This window comes from Alexandromys fortis, unplaced genomic scaffold (genome assembly GCF_014885135.2).
Source record: "Alexandromys fortis isolate MF-2015 unplaced genomic scaffold, M_Fortis_MF-2015_v1.1 scaffold_77, whole genome shotgun sequence".
Lineage (NCBI taxonomy): Eukaryota > Metazoa > Chordata > Mammalia > Rodentia > Cricetidae > Alexandromys > Alexandromys fortis.
In genome coordinates, this window is record NW_026067967.1 from 8,754,420 (window position 1) to 8,778,230 (window position 23,811).

The 23,811-nt window shown below is 41.6% G+C and overlaps 1 protein-coding gene across 1 annotated transcript; it reads right to left on the reverse strand.

The window, feature by feature from the left end:
• Window positions 1-3,086: 3,086 nt before the first annotated feature.
• Mrpl48 (mitochondrial ribosomal protein L48) lies at window positions 3,087-23,350 on the reverse strand. The gene is made up of 8 exons (XM_050154480.1): window positions 23,198-23,350; window positions 17,097-17,149; window positions 14,064-14,101; window positions 9,801-9,889; window positions 8,652-8,821; window positions 7,142-7,244; window positions 5,070-5,159; window positions 3,087-3,323 (listed from the first exon to the last, which is right to left on the reverse strand). The coding sequence occupies exons 1-8, from the start codon at window positions 23,216-23,218 to the stop codon at window positions 3,249-3,251; spliced, it is 639 nt and encodes a 212-aa protein (XP_050010437.1). The 5' UTR covers window positions 23,219-23,350; the 3' UTR covers window positions 3,087-3,248.
• Between the last annotated feature and the right edge of the window lie 461 nt (window positions 23,351-23,811).

A 23,811-nucleotide genomic window follows, 5' to 3' on the forward strand; every position in this document is an offset into this window, starting at 1 on the left:
GAAGTGACCAGTATTGGTGGAGAAAGGAACAGACTCATTCTTGTGAGGAGGGAGAGCACTAACTTTTTGGAGGACAATTTGGTGGACTCTAAACTATTTAAATACACAAAGCTGGCTGCAGTGACACATGCCTATAATTGCAGCAAGGCTGAAACAGGAGGACTGTAGCAAGTCCAGGCTACATTGAGTTTCAGGACAGCCAAAGCTATAGTGTGAGGACCTATCTCAGGAAAAAAACCTAAAATATACAAACCCGTTTCATAAGAGCCTCTACTGAATACATGTCGTAAGATGCATTTGCTGTGTGTCCTGCAGCATGCAGCATAGTCAGAGGGTAAATTCCCATCAGTAAGGACAGTTACTCTGTATTTCAGTCTGTAATGGGAATGCATTTAGTTAAACAATGTACCATGAAGGAAGGGGGAAATATCCTGAATGAGAGAGTACAGAGGGAGGGTGAGAGAGTAGAAGGAAGGGGATAAAATGGAAGCTTGGTTGCCAGGCGATGTTGGCGCACACCTTTAATCTCAGCACTCAGGGAGGCAGAGACAGGAGGATCTCTATGAGTTTGAGGCCAGCCTGGTTTACAGAGTGAGTTCCAGGACAGGTTACAAAGCTATACATAGAAAACTTGTCTCAAAACAAAATAAAAAAATTGAAGTATAGTACAGGCATATGTGGACATATTTTAAGAAATCATTTATGATTACAGCAATTAAGCATTGGCATTTTTCTGTTTTTTTTTTTGTATTTTTTATGCCGTTAAACATCTAGGAATGAAAGAGGAAACTCACAGGTTAGAGGCTAGCCTGGGTAGTATAGCAAGATCCTGTTAATAGATAGTAACTAAAGGCAGGGATTGCCTCAGTGGAAGAAAGCACAACCTGACAAGGACAAAACCCTGTTTGTTCCCCAGCACCACCAAAGAATAAAATAGCACATGAGTTTGGGAGTGTTGTCTCACTCTAATCCCAGCAAGGGAAGCTAAGACAGTCGGATTGCTTTCCTGAGCTCAAGGGCAGACTGGGCTACAGAGTGTGGATTACCTGCTGAACATCATAGTCTGCCAGCATAGCACACTGTAGAATCAGTTGTTCACCTTTATCATGCTGGCTGAGGGTAGCTAGTATCATGGCCATCCACAGCAGACACTGATGCTCAGAGAAGCAAGCACAATATAGTCTCCTAGACTAGACATCCCCAGAGAAGCAACAGCGTCATCATCTGGGAAATGGTAAGATACAAAGTTAAAACCTTTGCTCCTTATCTACAGGACAAAAAAAGCTGACTGCAGTCTAGTGATTAGTGCTCAAAAACCCTGACTCGAGACTCTCATGAGCAGTCTGAGAAATAATGATTTAGCCAAAGATTTGACAAAGTTTACAGTGGGCAAGACAGCTGGCATTTTTGTGTGACTGTTCAACTCACCCACTGCACCCCAGTGCAGTCAGAGGCAACAGGAAGTAAATGATCATGACTCTTTTCCAACAAACTTTTACTAACAGGAAGTTGAACCAGACAAGAAGTGATTACACAGTATTGTGAATATACTGTAGAACACTGAAATGTGCATTTCAAAATGGCCAATTTAGATTGTTTTATTACACATTTGTTTTTTGTGTGTGTGACATTCAGAGGTCAGCAGACAACTTTCAGGAGTTGGTTCTTTTTACCTTGTAAGTCCCAGGAGCCAAATGGAGGTCACAAGGCTTGGCAGCAAGCATCTTTACCCACCCAAGCCACCTTTCCAGTCCTACAATCACTAGTTCTGTGGTACGTAAATGTTACCACAATAAATTATTATACAACAAAAATAGGGCCAGAAATAGTGGTCCACACTTTTAATCCCAGCTCTTGGCAAGCAGATCTCTGTGAGTTCAAGGCCAGGCTGGGCTACATGTAAATTCCAGGACAGCCACAGCTACATAGTGAGACTCTGTCTTGAAAAAACAAAAAAACCTATAAATAGGCAAAGGTAGGATTTGATTCATAGACCATATTTTGCTGACCCCTGACCATGATCAAGTTTTTGAACTTGGCAATGCTTCTGCTTCGACCTCCCGAATACTGGGATGATACATGCCACCACACTTAGCAAGTATCTTTTATGTATGTACATATGTATGTACGTAGAGTCTCCTGTGAGCCAACTTGCCCTTGAAGTCACTATGTACCTGCAAATGACCCTGAACTCCTAATCCTCTTGCCTTTACCTCCTAAGTGCTGGGAGTACAGGTGTGTATTATCACAATTGGTTGAATCTTTTTCTTTATAAAGAACCCAGCCTTGGGAACTTCATTAAAGCAACAGAAAATAGATCAGCACAGACTTCACTTATGTTGTAAACTCTAATCCATTACAGAGCTACATGTCTCTATATCTATATAAAGATACATTTTTTTTTTTTGAGACAGGGTTTCTTGGTAGCTTTGTAGTCTGTCCTGGAACTCATTTGGTAGACTTGGTTGGCCTTGAACTCATGGAGATCCACCTGTCTCTGTCTACCAAGTGCTGGGATTAAAGGCATGCCAAGTCATACTCATACCGAGCACAGTGGCACACATCTTTAATCCCAGTTGGGGCAAGGAGGTAGGTGGATTTCTGTGCATTTGAGGCTACCCTTGTCTACAGAGCAAATTCCAAAACAGTCAAGGGCTACATAGAGACCCTGACTCAAACAAACAAACACATAAACAATTAGCTTATACTAGATTGCTTTAAGACATGAGTTCACACTAACTGAAAAAGTATGGTGGATCCAGGCGGTGGTGGTGCACGACTTTAATCCCAGCACTTGAGAGGCAGAAGCAGGCGGATCTCTGTGAGTTTGAGACTAGCCTGGTCTACAAGAGCTAGTTCCAGGACAGGCTCCAAAACCACAGAGAAACCCTGTCTCGAAAAAAAAAAAAAATGGTGGATTGAAAACATGATTAGACAAGGAGAAACAGAATCCTTAAAGATAGTTTTACGCTAGCCTGGTCTACAGAGCTAGTTCCAGGACAGCCAGGTCTGTTACACAGAGAAACCCTGTCTCAAAAAACAAAACAAAACAAAAAAATTTACAGGATAATTGCTACACACACACACAGAGGTAAGAGCAAATTTTATTAGGTAAGTGGTAACTGGCAAGCACCGCATGCCACAGACACAGGAGGCGTTCCCAATATGAGCACTCATTCTCTTGGCTTATGTCTTCACGCAGGAAGATTTCTCTGAGGCCGATGATGACATGAGAGGGCTTGCAGTGTTTAGTTCAACTTGGCCAACAATTCCTCCAGTTCTGGCCGAGCTTTGAACCTTCCCTTGAAGTCTTCTTCGGTGTGCTAGGACAAGGAAAACAAATGGCAATCACCACAGAACTTTTATTGCCCATACATACAAATGCACCTCCAAAAAGCGTCCTTGGGCAGCTCTGCAGAGAGTAATCCAGAGTCAGCCTTTTCTCAATGAGCATGCAGCGTGACCCAGACTTGAACTGGGTACCAGGAACCAACACTGAACCACACACTTCATCTTAGTATGCTGAGACAAGACAGACATGTAAACAGGATGCTACAAGTATTACACCAGAAGTTTTCTGGTTATATATATTTGATTTTGCATCATGTTATCATAAGAGGTAAACACTGCCACTGAGCCATATGGTCTAAAAACTTTGGGTTTGTTTGTTTTATGAGACAGGGTTTCTCTCATAGTAGTCCTGGCTGTTCTGGAACTCACTCTGTAGACCAGGCTGGCCTAGAACTCACAGAGATCCCCCTGCCTCTGCCTCTTTTTTTTGAATGATGTTTTGTGTGTGTGTGTGTGTGTGTGTGTGCATGTTTACCTACATGGAAGTAAGGGCAACATTTGAAAGTTAGTTCTCTCCCTCCACCATGTGGTCCTGGGAATTGACTTTAGGCTGTCAGGTTTGGCAGCAAGAACCTTTACCTGCTGGGCCATCTCACCAGTCTTGTTTGCTTTTTTGAGATAGGGTCTTGGTATATAGTCCAGGCTGACCCTGAACCTACTATTTAGACCAGGCTGGCCTCAAACCTCAATCTTCCTGTTTTTGCCTCCTCAGTGCTAGGATTGCATGCACAGGTACACCCTATATGCAGATCTCTGTGGAACTGAAATAATCACCGGACAGGTATGGACAGAACAAGGGGAGCTAGATGAAGCAATATACCAGGCTAACATGACATAATGGGAACTGTGTCATAAGAAGGATTGTCATGTCAACTAGATCTGAACCCAGTATTTAGGCTAATGTTGCTTATTTCTGCATGCGTCTCATTCTTTACCAGATACATTCAATGGAGCTATAATCATTCATTGGTGGTCTAGAAAACGTCTCTCTAAGGTAATGCCCTGATGCAGTGGTTTTCAACCTGTGGATCGTGATCCCTTTGGGGGGTCAAATGACCCTTTCTCAGGGATTGCCTAAGACCATCAGAAAACACAGATATTTACATTGATTCATAACAGTAGCAAAATAAGTTATGAAGTAGCAACAAGAAAATAATGAGGAACTGTATTAAAGGGTCACAGTGTTATGAAGGTTGAGAACCACTGCATTCATTATACTGTTTATAATCTTTTTTAAAAAAATATTTATTTATTTATTATGTATACAGCATTCCTTCCATGTGTGCCCGCAAGCCATAAGGGGGCGCCAGGTCTCATTATAGATGGCTGTGAGCCACCATGTGGTTGCTGGGAATTGAACTCAGGACCTCTGGAAGAGCAGTCAGTGCTATTAACCACTGAGCCATCTCTCCAGCCCTACTGTTTATAATCTTAAAACATGTTTCTGCTTTATAGCTACTTGAAGAGAGAATCTGGAGGTGATGGGCTCAGTCCCTAATGTCAGGATGCTGTCATGGAGGCTAGCTCCTGTGTTACACACAGCATCATTCCTGACACCTCAGAGTAATGGTCATGGGGCCACCAGGCTGTACAGTTCTCCTGATAGCAGCTGAAATATACATTTTTCTGTTATTTCAAAACTAAGCAGCACTGACTTCTTTATCTTCATTGTGAGCACACAAAGGCCACCAAGAGCCTCTTTCCACACTGGCACCTACCTCCCTCACTGACAACTTGACTCCTTCTGGAAGATTGCTTTGGAGTATTTCCAAGAAAATCTCTGCAAACGTACCACTCAGACTGCTGATCTGCAAATGAAGAGAGATGTCTAAGGGAGAGCACTGAAGGTCAGGTGACTTGCACACAGCCTGGGTGTCCCTGCAGCAGCTCCCGTGGGGAAGAGGGTGATCTGCAAGCAGGGCCTGGACTCCCTTTCAGCTCCAGTGGGGGAGAGGCTGATACTCAGAGAGGCTTCGGAGCTCAGTTCCCATAGGATTTCTCTTGCTCTTTGTTGAAATGTCTGTTTGCCATTGTTCCTGTAGGCAGGGAATGTCAAAGCCAGACCAATACTGATTTTCTGATGCAATTTGGGTTTACCATACTGCTGTGGTCCTCAGGAATCATGCAGTGAGATTTCAGTTGATAGAGCAGAAGGCTGACCCACCAGAATGAATATATTCTGATGGAGATAAACCCAGTTTGCAAGGTGCTGGGCCTACCACCTTTTGTATATTGGCTGATTCTCACAGTAGATCTCTTGTGAAGCTGTAAGCACTCTCCCTTGGTGCAAGATTAAGCAGAGTATGGATTATTGGGCACAATTCTTTCCCATGTACTAGTATATTGGGTCACCCCCCACTTTGTGGTACTTAGTCCTGCAGTCAACAACCTTGGCTCTCACAGTCTAATCTCTGCTTCATTCTCTGAGGTACATTAGAAGCCATCTCCCTGCAACTCTCTTCCATTTAGTAGGACATGCAGTCAGGAAAGGAATCTTTCATGCAGATCATATTTGGGACCTTCAAAAATTAAGGGATGTCTAAGATCAGAGAACTGTCTTTGTTTTGCGCTGGAAACTTTACAAAATAGGAAGAGAACAGCCGGAGAAGATAAAGAAACTGGTGCAGAAAAAGACATAGTGGAGAGGTCATTTCTCCTTCAGATCTAAGTCCTGCACTCGCTGTAAGTCTTCTTCTGGACCCCGAGGGGACACTGAGGCTGGTCTCAGAAGTCTCTGATACCATACTGACCAGGTGTTGGTGTCAGGCATGTCTTGAGAATCCAGAGGTGAGCCAGATGTGTGATGGGAAGGCATAAAGAGTACTATGGGGACCCACAGGAGAAATAAGCATTTAACGCAGTCAAGGTTAAGTCAGAAAAAAAAAAAAAGCTTCAAGAGTGGATAATGTCTGGGTGAAGTCTTGGAGTAAAATGGAATTAAACCAGTAGAATTAGACAGTAGCATGGTTAGTTTTCAGGGCTGAGAGAGTAGCATTCTATAAAATGTAAACTGCATAACAGCATTAGAAAATCCAGATAAGCTCCTATGGGTGGAGTGAAAGGGACACCAAAAAGAGCAGAAGGGGACACACAATGGTGCTAATGCTACAAAAGTCCTACTTCACACTATGGGCCTTGGCAGCAAGTAAGAGGCACCTAAGATACATCATAAGCAAATTGCTATTTAAAGACATAAAAATTTCAAAGTCACTTTAAAATTAGGATATTTAGATTTAGGTGTTGCTCCCTCAACATTCTTACTGCTGCTGATAAAGTTAAGGTTCTTTTGTGGACTAAAAGGAGGAATACAATGGAACTGTAAATAAAGTTTCACACAATGGAATATTTCTTGGTCACAAAAATGAATGAAGTTCCATACTGAACAAGTATCAGAAGACCAAGAAGGATTAAATATTAGGCTCAAAGAATTACAAAGAAGGAAATTGTCCCAAACAATTAGTTTTCCATACAATGAGGTCCGGGAGTACATTGTGCAACATCCACAAAAGTCCACTAGACAATCAGGTATTTAAAGCTCAGCCAACAGATCAGGGGTGTGTGTGTTTGTGTGTGTGCGTGTGTGCACCTAGGGGTATTGTTATACAATGTGCTTGGGGAATGAATGCGATTTCATAACAGGAGAGGTGGAGGAGTCAAGAACCCAGCTGTAGAGTATACCATTATTTAAGGGCAGGAAGAACAAATGGAAAAAAGTCTGACAGATGGAGAAAAAGATGGAGGAAGGGAACCAGAGAAGCAAAAGGACTTGGGAAATCCCCAGAGTGCCTACCTGAATCACTCGCTCATGGGTGGTAAGGACTGAGTCTAGGACCATTTTGTTGCCTTGGTCTGGTAGCCTCATCACCTCCATGGTTTTGGTGGGCATCGCGTAACTGCAGAAGAAGAGTTAGCTGTTGAGTGTCCACTCAAACCAGCAGCACCACATCTATCAGGGTCATCTGTGAGTACAACCACTGCTACATATCATATCTCCTACAGGATGCTTACCTGCAGCCAGTGTTGAGGTAAGCAGATATCTTTACCTTGTCTAGACATCTCTGAACTCTGAGGGAACACACTGTGTTCAGTGCCTTTCTGTGTCCCCTTGACAACGACTGACACGTTACCCTGTGTGTAACCTTGGTGATGATACACATTTGCTGCTACTGGAGCAAATTCTAAGGGATTCTAAGGGAATCCAGCCCAGCACTTAGGCATACTTTGGAGGTGAGCCCCGATCACTGTGTGTGTTATGGAGAAATAAGGCGACGTATCCATCAGCTCTGGACCAGTGTCTTTCAGCGTCAGCACTGGTAACGTTCCACACCAGGCATTCTCCTTGTGGAAGCTGGCCTATGTATCCCACCTGAATGCCGTGAGGACAACTCCAGTGGGACAGAATGATTTCAGTCACTAGGTTGGGAGTCACTACTGTCAAGTCTGTGCTTACTTGCTCTATTAGCTTCAGCGGGCCAAGCTCTATGGGGAACAGAGCAGTGTGTTTGGAGACTGTCATTTTTCAGTCCACTCTTCCCTCTGAGCTTCATGTGTAAATGAAATTACAATCTGAGCCTCTGTGAGCTACTGAGGATCTGATGTGGTGGTGAGACTGAACTAATGGCCATTAGAATATGGTATGTTGCATTCATCTTACTGAAAAGTTCATCAAACTAAAGAGAAATGAAATACTAATAACGACAGGTAGCGGTACCACATGCCTTTAATCCCAGCACTAGGGAAAGTGAAAATCTGAGTTCAAAACCAGACTGTTTTACAGAGTGAGTTCCAGGACAGCCAAGACTACACAGAGAAACCCCATCTCCCATCTCAAAAAAAAAAAAAAAAAAACCAAACAAAAAACCACCCACAAAAAACTCCCAAAACAATCCATGTCACAAAATTCTAGCAAGATATCTTGCTCAAGATTCCAAGCCCAAGGTCCCGTTTTTATTGCAAAGATTAAGAAGTGCTAGATCAGTGTTCAGGACACACCAGCGTCACTCTGAGAATGTCTCCTTCGCATAATTAAGCTGCATAAGAACTTAAAGGGAATTAATTTCCCTTTAACAAAAGAACTGAATCCTGACCTTCACACACGTTGTGCTTTATGCACCCTGAGACATGTATGAACAGCACCTACACAGTAAATACATTTACCTTTCAGTGGTTGCCAGAACTGCAGGTTGGGAGGGGAAGAGACTGGCTGTACGGGAACATTTGAGGTCAGTGACTTGTTCTATGCTTTGACTGAAAAGTGAAGTATTATACAGACACATCCCCAAAAAAGGTACCCTTCCTACCTTTCCTCAACTTTGATGGAGAGTCGGTTGCAGAGACGGTGGACATACTGGGCATAGCTTTCTGCCAGAGTCATGTCATAAGCAGTCAGGTGAATATTTAAAACACCATATTCATAATCTGTCCCCAGATTAATGGCTCTCACGTCCACTTTTGCTTTCTTCTTTTTAGGCTGAATAGAAAATAAAGAGAAAGAAAATAAGTCCAAGTATTATATAAGAAATTAAAAAAAAGGAGAAAGAAAGAAGGAAGGAAGAGAGGAAGGAAGGAAAGAAAGAAGGAAGGAAGGAAGGAAAGAAAGAAAGAAAAAAAGAAAGAAATAAATCTGGGCATGATAGTGAGGCATTCGAACCCTCAAAAGGCAGGACAGGTGGATTTCTGTCAGTTCAAGTCTAGTCTGGTCAACATAGGAAGTTCCAGGTCAGCCAGAGCTACATAATGAAAATTTATGCCACGCCCCCCCCCAAACAAAGACATTTAATCATAATGTATTAAGGTTTGGTCTTCCAGAGTTACGTAACTAGAAAAGATAAACTTCATGAACTAAATCCAGAATTGGTTAACTGCAATAGATTATTTATCTTGAGCAAGTTCCTCTTTCTTACTGAAGCTTTCAACAGGAGTGGCCACAGCAAACTTCAAGGCCTTACCATGAGTGGGAAGCCTCAACACTTCTCTGGCTAAACAAGCTAGGATTCTTCATGGCAATTAACACTGCAGTCAACACAGTGGAGAAGGCTGAAGTCTGGAAGGGAAGAGAGAGGGTGCAGATCCCAGTAGAGAGGAGGAGCCATCTGAGGACTCCATGAGGCTTACTGTAGGCACAGGAAGGGCTAGGCCTCTTTAGAGGTGTGGCTTTAGGAGAACAAAGAAAGCTGATTCCAGTATCCCTTTTTTTTTTTTTTTTTAATATTTATTTATTTATTATGTATACAATATTCTTTCTACGTGTATGCCTACAGGCCAGAAGAGGGCACCAGACCTCATTACAGATGGTTGTGAGCCACCATGTGGTTGCTGGGAATTGAACTCAGGACCTTTGGAAGAGCAGGCAATGCTTTTAACCGCTGAGCCATCTCTCCAGCCCTCCAGTATCCCTTTTGTACCCTCCTTCTTGTCATGCTTGCCTACTACATCTGCCTGTAGCTCACCTCTAACACTTTCACCAAGTGTCTGTATCTGCCAATGCCATGAGTAGGCTTTGTCCTATAGTGCCGACTGGACCTCAGTACAACACCACCTAAGGGAAGACAAGACAAATCAGAGACAGAAGGAACATACGTATTAAGGTAGTTTTTGCTTATTCCCAGTTTTTCCTTTCTTTTCCTCCTTTCTTTAGCTCCCACTAATTAGCTTTCTTTGGGAAAATCTCTCCTGAAAAGTCAAACGTGGTCAAGGGAACAAAATATATTTTAATGAAACTCTCATTTCTTCTTGTTCCTCAACAAGCCATCTTTTGACATTTTTGTTTTTTGGTATGTTTGGTTTTGTTATTGTTAGTATTTATTTATTTATTTATTTATTTTGAGAGCAATGGCTCAGCAGGTGAGGGTGCTACTGCCAAGCTTGATGGCTGAGTTCCAACTCCATGACCCAGATGTAGAGAGAATGAATCCTGAGAGCTGTCTTCTGTCCTCCATATGTGTGCACACACACCACAGACCACAAATCCTCCATACACACATACCTCGGACCATATTCTTCTTAAGACAGGGTTTCACTCTGTAGCCCAGACTAGAACTCACTATGTAGCCCAAGATGGCCTGAAACTCACAGCCTTTACTCCCCCTACCTCAACCTTTAAAGCACTGAGATCACAAGTATAAGCCACCACGCCCAGGCCTACTTGAAGTTTTCTGATGGAGACTATGGAGAAAAGGGAGCAGGCAGCAAAAATAGCCAGAAAAAAAATCAGGAATTTCTATAAACTCTTGTTCCTCCCAAATCTAGGTTCAGGTATATATGCCATTATTAAGAAAAAGCAGGGGCTTTCTACACATGCAGTGGGCTCAGCAGGAGGACTTACTGCCAATATCTTGCTTTCAAACACACACACAGACACACACAGACACACACACAGCAGGACTTACTGCCAATATCTTGCTTTCAAACACACACACACACACACTCTTGAGATGGTAGCCAAAGTCCATATATTCAGTGGGTAAGTGAGGGTAGAAACAAGGTACTGTTCTTTATTCTTCTGAACATCATTATAACATAATTTTGAAATAGTATACAGGTGCTGGAGAGATGGCTCAGTGGTTAAGAGCACTGACTGCTCTTCCGGAGGACCTGTGTTCAATTCCCAGCACCCACATGGCAGCTCACATGGCAGCTCACAACTGTCTGAAGATCAGTTCCAGGGTATCTGACACTTCACACCAATGCACATAAAATAAAGTTAAATAAACCATAAAAATATTAAAAAAAAAATAGTATACAGTCTGCATTGGCTGGAATTAGGTATATAGCAAGGATGACCTTGAATGATTGATCCCACTGTCTCCATCTCCTAGGTGCTGGTATTATAGGCACATACCACCATGACTAAGATGCTGAGGACAGAATGTAGGGCTTTGTGTATGCTAAGCAATCACTATGCCAACTGAAATACAACTCCAGCTCCAAAATGGAATACGGCCTCCTCATCATGCTCCTCATCATGCCTGCCAGGTGTGACGATACGCACCTGTAAGTTCAGCACATAGGAGGCTGAGGCAGAAGAAGCTCTTTAAGTTTAACAACAGACTTGGCTACATAATAAGTTAAAAGGCCAGCCTTTGTCTCAAATAAATCCTAGGGTAAAGGAGATCTAACTAAGCATGAAATAAAATTTAGAAATCAAAGATTAATAAATTTACTTATATGAGAATGTAAAACTTCTGGTCATTAAAAAAACAAAATCACTGGGTAGTGGTGACTTTAGCACATGCCTTTGATCCCAGCATTCAGGAGGTAGGGACAGGCAGATCTCTGTGAGTTTGAGGCCAGCCTGGTCAATAGAGTGAGTTCCATAACCGGCACCAAAGCTACAGAAAAACAACACAAAAACAAAACAAAACAAAAAAAAAAGAAAAACAAAAGTCATGACACAGTTGACTGGAAAACATAAATTATATAAAATAAAAAAGTGCTAATTGTCTATTAAAAGCTCTTACAGGGGCTGAAAAGACAACTCCACCATTAAGAACACTGGCTGCTTTCCAGAGGACTCAGATCCAATTTCTAGCACCACATGGCAGTAACTGCAGTTCCAGGGCAGCCATGGCCCTCTTGGGTTCTCTCTCATTTCTTCTTAACCAATGCTTACCAGTTTTTTGTTTTTTAAAGTACTGAAACCGCTGGGCAGTGGTGGTGTGTGCCTTTTTAATTCCAATACTCGGAAGCTAGACACAGGCAGATCTCTGTGAGTTTGAGGCCAGCCTGGTCTACAGAGCAAGCTCCAGTACAGGCTCCAAAGATATATAGAAACCCTGTCTCGAAAACAACAACAACAAAACAAACAAAAAGGCTGCAACCTTTTTAGAGCCTGCCTTCCTTCCTTCCTTCCTTCCTTCCTTCCTTCCTTCCTTCCTTCCTTCCTTCCTTCCTTCCTTCCTTCTTCCTTTCTTTTCTTCTTCTGAGTGGGGTCTCACTATCTAGCCTTTGATGACCTACAGCTTTCTATTTAGACCAGGTTGGCTTCAAAGTTGGAGAAACTCTTCTGCCTTTTTCTCTCAAGTGCTGAGATAAATGGCATGTGAGACCACACCAGTCTACCTGGCTGATGTATGATCTTTTAAACTTTCTATACTTTTTAATCTTACAAAATAACTAATAAAATTACCTTCTGACAATTTTATTTCTTGATTTATTTAGTCTTCAACTTGTTAAAAGTAATGTTGGGCCGCAGAGATCCAATAGTGAGTTACAGTACTAAACTATGGTCCGCCGCAGGAGCAGCATACATTCTTAACCTTCTCTCCAGCTCCAAGACAATAATCATTTTCTTTCTTTCTTTCTTTCTTTCTTTCTTTCTTTCTTTCTTTCTTTCTTTCTTTCTTTCTTTCTTTCTTTCTTTCTTTTTTCTTTTTTTGGTTTTTCGAGACACCACTGCCCGGCAACAATAATCATTTTCATGTTGGGATGATAGCTCTGTCAATGAAGTGCATGAGGACCTGAGTTCAGGTGCCTAGTGTTCGCATAAAAAAATTAAGAACTAGTCAGGCATTGGTGGCATACACCTTTAATCCCAGCACTTGGGAGGCAGAGACAGGCAGATCTCTGTGAGTCTGAGGCCAGCCTGGTCTATAAAGTGAGTTCCAGAATAGTTAGAACTGTTCCACAGGAAAACCATTGAAAAAATTAAGAATAAAATAAACATAAAAATATTAAAAAGTAAGCACTGCAGCACAACCTCCCTCCTCAGTGGTGAGGAGGGAGAGGGGAAGACAGGAGGGTCCCTGTGACTTGCTAACTAGTCTAGCTGAAATCAGTGAGCTCCAGGTTAAATGAGGGAAACTCTCTTGAAATTGTACACAAATTGTGGAAAACAGTTAACACCAATCTCTGGCATACACTCCTGGAACACACACACACACACACACACACACATGAGCGCGTGCGCATGCTCGCACACAAAAGCAGCTGGTATTTGGGGAATCCTAACTCTGGGTCTAAAACTAAAGCTGTGTCTGTCCACTCCTGCAACCATTCAAATTATTACCATATTTAAAGTCTCTTACATATTGTCTTGTGCACTATGAGTTCATATTTGTTCTTTTTCTTATTCCTTTATCTCTGGTACTCATTAGTTATATGACATACAGCTGTTGAGAGCACACCAGGGATATTAGACATGCAGGGTTGTCTTTTCAAGGGAAAAGATGTATAACATGTTTTCTTCCCAGATGCCTGGGAATGGAGGTGGCGAATAGCCTAGGAGATTCTTGCTATATCTGCAGGGCCAGACATGGGGCATGCCTTTAATCCCAGCACCTGTAAACTCAAGGGAAGAGAATTTCTAAGGCCAACCTAGATGACACAGTAAGGTTCTGTCTCAAAAGCTAGTCAGCAAGTGGGTAGTGGTACACATTTAATCCCAGCACTAGGAGACAAGGATAAGTGAATCCCTGAGTTCAAGGCCAGCCTAGTCTACAAAGTGAGTTCCTGGACAGCCAGGGTTACACAGAGAAACCTTATCTCAAAACAAACACCGAAGAAGGAAGTGATAGACTTGTGTAACCCAAACTCACTACAGGGTTCTTGCTCTAACCACTCCAAGTTCTTGTCCACAGTCCTAGCCTATGAAAGGAGGATCTGGCCCCTGCCACCCGCCTAAAAAATTCATTAGACATTCTAGACAAAAATCACTGTAGAGTGCTAGAAGGTCATTTCCAGAAAGCAGACCATACCAAGATATAATCACTTACCTGCAGAACAAATGGGATTCTCTTTTAAAATTCTGAATCTAAAACGAGAGGAAAAGTATGTTGAATATAATTAGATATTCACATTTATTTGCAGTATTACTATAGCCTTTATGTTCTGTTAGGATATGCTAACAGTAGATGCTTCCTTAGTCTCTCCTTCTACAAACATAATTAAGGTCCTATTATATAGCAGTTAAAGTAGTCCTGAGGATGCAAATACTAAGTACAGCATCTCTTACAAGATCCACTTGGGAATGGTAAATACAAAAAATGAGAAAGCACTGATCCAAAACAGAAATATGTACAAGAGTCAAAAGAAGTATGGATCTCTTCAACCATGTTGGTGGAAATAGGGAAATAGGAATATTTAAAGTGAGTTTTTTAAAATTAGGAACTAGAGGATGGAGAAATGGCTCAGAGGTTAAAAGTACTTGCTGCTCTTGCAAAGGACCCAGGTTCAGTACCTAGCATCCACACAGCAGATCTCAACTGTCTAAAACTTCAGTTCCAGGAAATCCAATGCCCTCTTCTGGTCTCCCTGAGCAACAGGCATGCACATGGTACACATATATACATGCAGGCAAACTATTCATACACATAGAATGTTTTTAAAAATTTCTTTCTCTGTGGGCTGGAGAGGTGGCTCAGTGGTTAAGACCCCTCCCTGACTAATCTTTGAGAGGACCTGGGTTCAATCCACATGGGAGCTAACAATTGTGTCTAACTCCATTTCCAAGGGGACCTGATACTATTTACATGCTGGCAAAACACCTGTAATATAAAATATCAAAAAAAATCTCAAAAAAAATCTTTCTCTTCTGAAAGTTGCTTCAGGACCTTTGGGCTACCATGTACATATGGTCAAGTCTAAGAACCACACCACACAAAGCCAAATCTGAAAATGGTACAAGAAACCCCAGTCACAGTTTTAATTCCAGCATTTGGGAGGAAGAGGCAGGAGGGTTTCTGAGTTCAAGGCCAGCCTCGGCTACAGAGCTAGTTCCAGGACAGTCAGGAACTAGCTCTGTAGTTCTACAGACATAAGAATCAGCTTCTTTATAAATTAACCAATAAAAGCAACACATAGACAAAAGGACTTCCCACACCACTCAGCAACAATTTTGAGATGAAATGGGAAGCCGTGAGACTGAAGCAGATGAGCCTTGCAGTGGCAGAGTAGACTACGAGAGGATGGAGGAAAAGGGACAACAATGAGAACTAGGCTGCACAGGGGTCAGGAGAACAGGACAGTCAGACAACTCTGGTCTAGCTGAGTAGGTATCTGTAGCATTCTAGTTTCTACATTGAGAAGCTTTGAAACCAAACTGTGGTACAAACAAATCTGTAAAGGAATGCTGCCTGAACCATTTCTAAACCATGACATAAAGCAAGTTGTATTATGTCACTGTAATTCTTTTTTTTTTTCAAGACAGGGTTTCTCTGTGGCTTTGGAGCCTGTCCTGGAACTAGCTCTATAGAACAGGCTGGTCTCAAACTCACAGAGATTCGCCTGCCTCTGCCTCCTGAGTGCTGGGATTAAAGGCGTGCGCCACCATCGCCCGGCCAAGTCACTGTAATTCTGTTATTTCACTTTAAAGCACAGGTAATAACAGATAATCTCATAAGGCTGAAATGCTATCTTAAACTGAGTCAGTTTCCTATTTTATGAAATGATGGCATTTGTATTTGTTCTATAATATTTTTGTGAAGGTTAGAGATAAGATATAAAATGCCTTAGTATCATTGCAGGTATTTATTAACATAGATAAATAATCATGAAAAGTATATTGAAATGGAAAGAGAGCAAAAAGAGAAAGGCTTCAATAGATACGATTTTAAAACAAACAAAAAATGTTGGATTTGAAACCTAATTCTAATTTATATAAATTATACCATTTTAAAGCAATAGATTTCACTCTCTTTAGACTTCAGTTACTAAATGCTGTAGGCCAAGATAAGGATTATAAAATTTATTTTGAGTAAGATGGTATAATAGTATACCGAGACTGAATTTAGAACTACCTAGGAGACACATCTCTGGGTATGTCTAGGAGGGTGTTCCCAGAGAAGTTTAACTGAGAGCTTTCACCTCTCCGCTGATTGAGGAAGCTATGCCTTCTCTACCACAAGGGACTGACCGTACACTCAAACTGTTAAGTCAATCCTTATTTGATAATAACACTAAGACCATAGTTAATAAAGATAGCATACCATTTGAGAATTCTGAGCAGAGGAATGATGTAATTGAATACATTTAAAAGAATCACCCCAATTTCAGTATGAAGTGGGGAAAAAAAGTAAACATGGAGAACAGATGAGGAGCTGATTCCCAAGAGCTTAGCAAAACTGGAAGCATGAGGCTAAAAGGGCAGTAAAATATGGTTTGACTCTGTAAATGTTACAGTGGAGCCAATAGGCTCTGTTGATAAATGGTGGAACTGTTGTCTGGGTTTCTGTCCTCCCACCAGGTCCCACAGCCATTTAGCCCCAAAGAAATCACACAGAGGTCTATGTTAATGATAAACTGATTGGCCCATTAGCTCAGGCTTCTAATTAACTCTTATAACTTATATTACCCCTTATTCTTATCTATGTTAGCCACATGGGTTGGTACCTTTTTTAGTGCTGCAATCACATCTTCCTTCTTCTGTGGTTGGGACAGGACTGGGGAGGAATGGGCTCCTCCTCCCCAGAATTCTCTTGTTCTCATTGACCTGCCTCTACTTCCTGTCTGGTTTTCCCACCTATACTTCCTGCCTGGCTACTGGCCAATCAGCATTTACTGAAAGCATAATTGACAGAATATAGACAATTGTCCCGCACCAGAGGAACAAGAGAAATGACAGTATCAAGGTAACTCCAAGGTTCTGAACCATGAAATGAATGGAACTGCTTTTTGCTGAATGTGGTGAAGGAGCAACGTGGCAGAGAATTAAAATTTGAAGTGCTTTGCAAACACATAGTGGATATAAAAGCAAAATCTATAACAGCTATGAATCTACTGTTGGCTGTATTTATCATTAATATCCTTACCTCAGGAGAGAAAAGGCTTGCTTAGAAACAGCATCTTTCCACAGGCCCAGCACCTATAAGACAACAGTCATGTGAGGACCTTAACCTTTCAGAAAGCCAAGCACCTCATCTCACATGGAAACCCCACAGTATATAGACCAAAATGTAGCAAAGGGCTCTTACCTGGCAAGCAAACCAAGGTCCTTTTTTCTTTCTCTGCCCACTACAGATTTAAAAAAACCAAAACCCCTCTCCCACAATTTTTCATCCCATTTCCCTTTCCAAATTTCGTACATTTTTCTAATTTCAACTATAACATATAGATTTGCCATTCACTGCATACTAATAGGGTCTTCCTTAAATATTCTTTTTTTTTTTTTTTTCGAGACAGGGTTTCTCTGTGGCTTTGGAGCCTGTTCTGGAACTAGCTCTGTAGACCAGGCTGGTCTCGAACTCACAGAGATCCGCCTGCCTCTGCCTCCTTAAATATTCTTTAATTCCCAAACACTGCAAGATAATTTTTTGGCAACTAAAGCCCAGAAAGGTTTTACTTCTTAAAGATGGCAACTAATAAGAGACTAAGAAGACTGTCTCACTCCAAAGGCTGTGTCTTACAGCACACCAACTCCCTCAATAGCAGCAGGAATAATCACATTACCACATGAGAGAAAACAATACTGAGAGGAGGCAACCAATATTTTAACCTCACTCTGCCCTGCTAGCATCTATGTGAAAGATCAGTGTACTTTCTTAATAAGGAAGAATGTGGCACCTAGAAGTTCTAGACAATAAATTCTAAACATCTGAATTTCTGCTCATCATGGGTAATAATTACAATTCTTTTGACATGTATATGTAAAAAGATTATACAAAAACATAAAAAAACTGAGACTGTCCCAGTCAAGACTACCTTAAGGAAATATAATGACTAAATGGGATATAATGTCAGGATGGATATTGAACTAGAAATTAGATAAAAACAAAAGAAACCTGAATAAAGTATGGGTCTTTGTTAATAATAGGATATCAATACTGGTTTATTATTCATGGAAATTACACTATTAATATATTTTTCCATGTATTTCTTTTTTTTTAACTAAGTTTTTTTTTAATATTTATTTATTTATTTATTATGTATACAACATTCTGCCTCCATGTATGCTTGCAGGCCAGAAGAGGGCGCCAGACCTCTTTACAGATGGTTGTGAGCCACCATATGGTTGCTGGGAATTGAACTCAGGACCTTTGGAAGAGCAGGCAATGCCCTTAACCACTGAGCCATCTCTCCAGCCCCCTCCATATATTTCTTTATTTAAGGCGGGAGAGTACACGTGGAGGTAAGAGGACTATTTGAGGAAATTGGTCCTCATCTTACACCATATGGGTCCCAGGAATCAAACTCATATTGTCAGGGTTGGCAGCAAGTCCCTTTATCTGCTGAGCCAGCTCACAGTCTCTAAAATGTTAATAGAGAAGAGTGGGCTTTATGTGAACTCTTCATGGTATTAACAGCTTTTTTTTTTTTTTTTTGGCAAATCTAAAGCTATTCTAAAACAGTAACTTATTATTTCTTTCTTTCTTCATTCTTTATTATTATGGTACTAGAAAATCCAGGCCTTGTGTACTTTCTCAGGCAACAACGTTTCTTTTTAAAAAGCCTAAGTAAGTACCAAATACTGTGCTGCATATTAAAAGGAATACAAAATCAAAATGTAATGAACACAATGAACTTTAAAGGCAATATATTAGGTGAAACAAGCCAGCCAGTCACAAAAGATTGAATACTGCAGGACAGGATCCCTTTCAATGAAATATTCAAGTCTGTAGGGAAAGGAAGTAGAGTTAACAGTTGCTAGGCTGGGAATGGCGTGGGGGATGACAGATAAGGAGTATAGGTTTGTTCTAGAGTTGGTGGAATGTTAATACTTATATTAAACAGCCAAAAGAAACTATAGATATTATGTAATGAAATAAAAACATGTTTTTTATTTTTATGTTTATTAACAGCAAGTATGCCTGGCAGGACTTCCTGGGGCTGGAAGTCCTGAGCTTTTGCAGTTTATAGACGTTCCTAAAGATCTGTTCAAAATTAAGAACCATCTCCTGAGATAAGTGCTTAAAAGGCACTGACTAAGAAAAGTTTCATATATGACTTCAGTTTACATACATTATTTCAAACTACTTCTCTGAGATGCTTAATATCATCCAATGCCTTGTATGTTGAGCCATCTTCAGGGGTGAGGTTCAGTCCTGTTCCTCTCAGGTACACATTCAAGTTTTGTTTGGGGAAATTTTAGAAATAAATAAATAAATGGGCCGGGCGGTGGTGGCGCACGCCTTTAATCCCAGCACTCGGAGGCAGAGGCAGTCGGATCTCTGTGAATTCGAGCTCAGCCTGGTCTACAAGAGCTAGTTCCAGGACAGGCTCCAAAGCCACAGAGAAACCCTGTCTCGAAAAAATAAATAAATAAATGGAACTCCTTGCAGTCTTATATTAATTATCTATTTTGCTCAATGCCCATCCTGTGTCTAAATCACAACACAAGATAAGTATTACTAACCCTATTTTATAGTGCAGAAAACTGACACTAAATCTACTTCAAAGTCACATAGTAACTCCCCAAAGCTAGCAGAGGATTTAAGGCTTTTCTGGCTCTAAAGTCCATAATTTCTCCACTATTCTACACTTCCTCTCTCATATGAAGAGATGGTACTTAGTGATACATGTAGCACAAATAATAAAAACTCAGAGACAGATACTGGGATTCAACCTGAAGATCAGAAAAGCGAAGCAGCCAAGCCACCAGAGAGCTCTTATCTCTTTGAAATCTTCAGATTTAAAGAGAGAAAGTTCTTCTAGTGCTGGGAGTAGAGGCATGCACCACTACCTGGCCTGTATGGTTGACTAGTGTGGCTGCTTTGCATTGGTCTTCAGGTAAGCTTTATTTATTAAAACACAAATAATAAACCACTATAGTTATATCATCAGAGGGAGAGCTGATGAAATGTCACAGTGGGTAAAAGTGCTCGCTGGGCAAACTTGATGACCTGATCCTGGATCTCCTAGTGGAAGAGCAAACCAACTTCTGAAAGCTTTCCTCTGACCTCCACATGCCACCATGGGAAGCACACACCTGTGCTCTGTGATGTGTATGTGACACACATACACACCACATGCATACACACTCATAATAAAGTTTTTTTTTTTTTTGAGGCAGGGTTTCTCTGTGTAGCCCTAGCTATGCTGGAACTCACTCTATAGACGAGGCTGTCCTGGAACTCAGAGATCCACCTGCCTCTGCCTCTTGAGTGCTGGGATTAAAGGCGTGTGCCACTACTGCCTAGCTAACTATGGCAACTCTTATAAAGAAAACATTTAATTGAGGGTGGCTTGCTCATATTTTCAGAGGTTCAGTTCGTTACAATCACAAAGGGGAGAGTAGCAACGTACAGCAGATGTGTGCTGGGGCTGAGTGCTACATTTTTCAGTCAACAGAAAGTTGATTGACTCACAATGAGGGAAGCTTGAGAAAAAGAGACCTCAAAGACCATCACTTCAGTGACACAATTCCTTCAAGGCCGTACCTTCTAGCAGTGCCACTCCCTTTGAATAAAAACATATATGTGTTATACACTATATAAGTGTAAATCATACTTATTGATGAGTGAATTAAAATGTCTAATGTGAACAGGCATGGTGGTGTATGCCCTTAATCCCAGTAACTGGGTGAGGGAGAAGCAGGCGGATCTCCATGAGTTTGAAACCAGTTTGCTTTCTGTAGAGTTTCCAGGACAGTTGGTGCTATATTCCCCCCTGCCCCCCCAAAAAAAAAACAAAAACAAAAACAACCCCCCAAAAAAAACCTTCCTGGTTTAGAACCTGAATATTTGCAGACATCTCTAACTGTCAGAAGGATCTCACACCTAGAAAATCCAAACCAATCTCCCTGTGTCTTCCACAGTTTGAACCTAGTTTTTCTTGTATAACAGAATAAACGCAGTTCTTTTTCATACTAGCACCTCAAGTATTTGAGTACAATGATCAATGCTTTCAACTTTTTCTAAGTTCTCTCAAAAAATTGCTGCTTCTAGTGTTTCCTTTGGCTATCCTCTTCCAACATGACTACACTAACTATCAAAATCTATCTTCCCATAGGCCATTACGAGCACAGATTTTATAACCATTGACATTTAAATGTCCACATCTCTTCTGTCTGCTGGGATTGCTTAAAAATATATGAAGAGCTGCTCAGCAGTGGCAGCACAAGCCTTTAATCCCAGCACTCGGGAGGCAGAGGCAGGTGGATCTCTGTGAGTTCGAGGCTAGCCTGTCCTACAAGAGTTAGTTCCAGGCCAGGCACCAAAGCTACACAGAGACACCCTGTTTCGAAAAAACAAAACAAAAAACCCACAAAACTATGTGAAGAGCAAATAAAAATACACAAATGACTAAAAGACACCAACATCCCTATTAGCACCATTTTTTGTCCCTTACAAAGTATTCACTCTACTTATAGTATCCTCCATCATACCTTTTGTGTTAGTAGTCAGACATCTGTACTGGTCCTCTACTGTAGCCACTAAGAGCATCACCTGTTTATATTCACTTTTCAAAGGGCCCTGTCCACCTCCCATCTCTCTTTCTCTGTCTCCATCTGCCTCTGTCTTTCTCCCTTCTTCTGCTCCTGTCCCCAGAGACTGTCTCCACTCCCCTTCACTCCTTTTACATTCCCTTTTCCTTCAAAACAAAACAAAACCCTCCATGTGAACTCTTTCTCATGGCATCTTTCTCGTGCTGCTTTTACTAAATTATGACTTTTATTGTTTTTCTTTTTTTAATTTTTGAGACATGGTGTCAAGTAGCTTAGGCTAGCCTCAAACTCAATCTGTAACAAATGCTGTCCTTGAACTCCTTATCTTCCTGCTTCTACCCTCCAAGTTGTAGGATTAAATGCCAATGCCTGACTTTGTCAGATGATGGCCTTAATGCCAAGTTTCCAATGGTTCTTTTAGAGTTTGAGTAGTTGTAAATCACATTTTTTTAAAACACTGTTCTTCCCTTCCAGCATTCCTTGGAAGGAAGACAAACGGAGCCAGAGAATAGACTGGAATGTTAAAATTGACTTATTCCTATTATCCTTGCTCCAGACCTGTTATCGCAAATTGGATAACCAGTGAGTCCTTTATAAAGGACAAAAGGAGAAACTTAAATTTAGATACATTCAAGTGTAGTCCCACATATCCACAAGTAGCAATAAGCATATGGATTTATAGATTTAATATCTACAATTAATGCCTAAAATAAAATCTCAATAGGATGAGAGAGAAATACTATCAAAAATCTAAGCAGCACAACACACATGAAAACCCCAACTGAGATCTGTTAAATTTGTCATGGGAAGAGAAAAATAGAGACTGGATTTAAGAATGGTGCTTTAGCTAGGTCAGTGATGCATGCCTGTGATCCAAGCACTGGGGAAGCTAAGGCAGGAGGACTGTGAGTTCAAGAGCAGTCAGTGAGACCCTACTCTCATAAAAAGAATGAATGCGGGGGTGGGGGTGGGGTGACGGACTGGGAGGAGAAGAGGGAGGGGAAAACAAAACAGGATGAAGTGGCTGGTTCTTCTTAAATAAGATTTTGGAAGCCAAAGAGTAACAACAAGGTGGTTTGTTCACCCTCTTCTTTGACAGACTCTTAAATAAGGTTTTGTAAACAAAGATGTAATCTATCATTTTCATATTCTTCTTCTCACCGAGTAGCTTCATTCATAACCCAACCACTTCAACAAGACATGATTCTTAAAGTTGGTTTAACGTAAAAAAATAAAATGACCTGCCTAGGGTCAGACAATTTATGGAAACTCTGCCGTGGCGTCCTAATTCCCTCAGTGAGCTCTTTCTTCCTGGACACAGAACAGCCAGGAGACAAGTGGAGGGGGCGTGGCGCGAGACTGCAAAATTCACCCTGGGCGGAGGGAGGAACCGACCGTGAGGCACCGCAAGGACTGCTGGGAGGGGCATGTTCGCAGAGTTCTAGGCCCCGATAGCTACCCGCCGCCACCTTCCAACTCTGCTTTGTCTTCCGCCTCCCCAGCGCCCTGTGCACGTGAAATTTACATTACCTTTCCCAGGGTTCCGCTCATTCTTAGTTACTCCACGTTCAAAGGAAAACCGAGAACCCGCCCCGGCAGCCACGACCCCTGGGCTTCTGAAACGCGGCCGGAAAGGTTTTAATCAGGTCCGTCTACAAAATCCGACCGAGTTTCTCTCTACTCCCGCAGCACTTTGGTTCCGGAAGCTTTTAAAACTCAAAGACTAGAATTTTTTCCCTAATCCCACTGTCAATCCAGGTCGTGTCACGTTCCCTGTGATTTCTCAGACCCACCAGTCAAATGGGAGGGTTCTTCTGGGAGCCAGGCTTCCTGTTTAGCTCTTCCCTAAGAAATCATCATTTCTCTCCTGCTCTGCGCTTTGGGCTCCCTTGTCGGGAGAGAGCATTTGAGCTTGGCAGCTACACCGTGATGAGTGAGGGGTTGCTCTCCACAGATAGTGAAAGACCCTACAGACCCCTCTCCCCTCAAAACCTGCAGCTAGCCGGCTCTCATGAGAACATCCTGTTTGCTTGAGACCCTCAGGACCCTCTCAGGACCAGCAGCTAGCCACTCTCATGAGAACATCCTGGTCGAGTAGGAAAACAGGATGCCTATAGTCAGCACATGTGCCAAACTTAAAATAT

Excerpts from the sequence above, each read along its gene's own strand:
- Mrpl48 (XM_050154480.1), bottom strand. The coding sequence starts at position 23,218 with ATGAGCGGAACCCTGGGAAAG. Across the intron at positions 17,150-23,197 it reads TGAGCGGAACCCTGGGAAAG|GTGCTGGGCCTGTGGAAAGA; the intron begins GTAATGTAAATT and ends GTTGTCTTATAG. Across the intron at positions 5,160-7,141 it reads CCCATGAGCGAGTGATTCAG|ATCAGCAGTCTGAGTGGTAC; the intron begins GTAGGCACTCTG and ends CTTCATTTGCAG.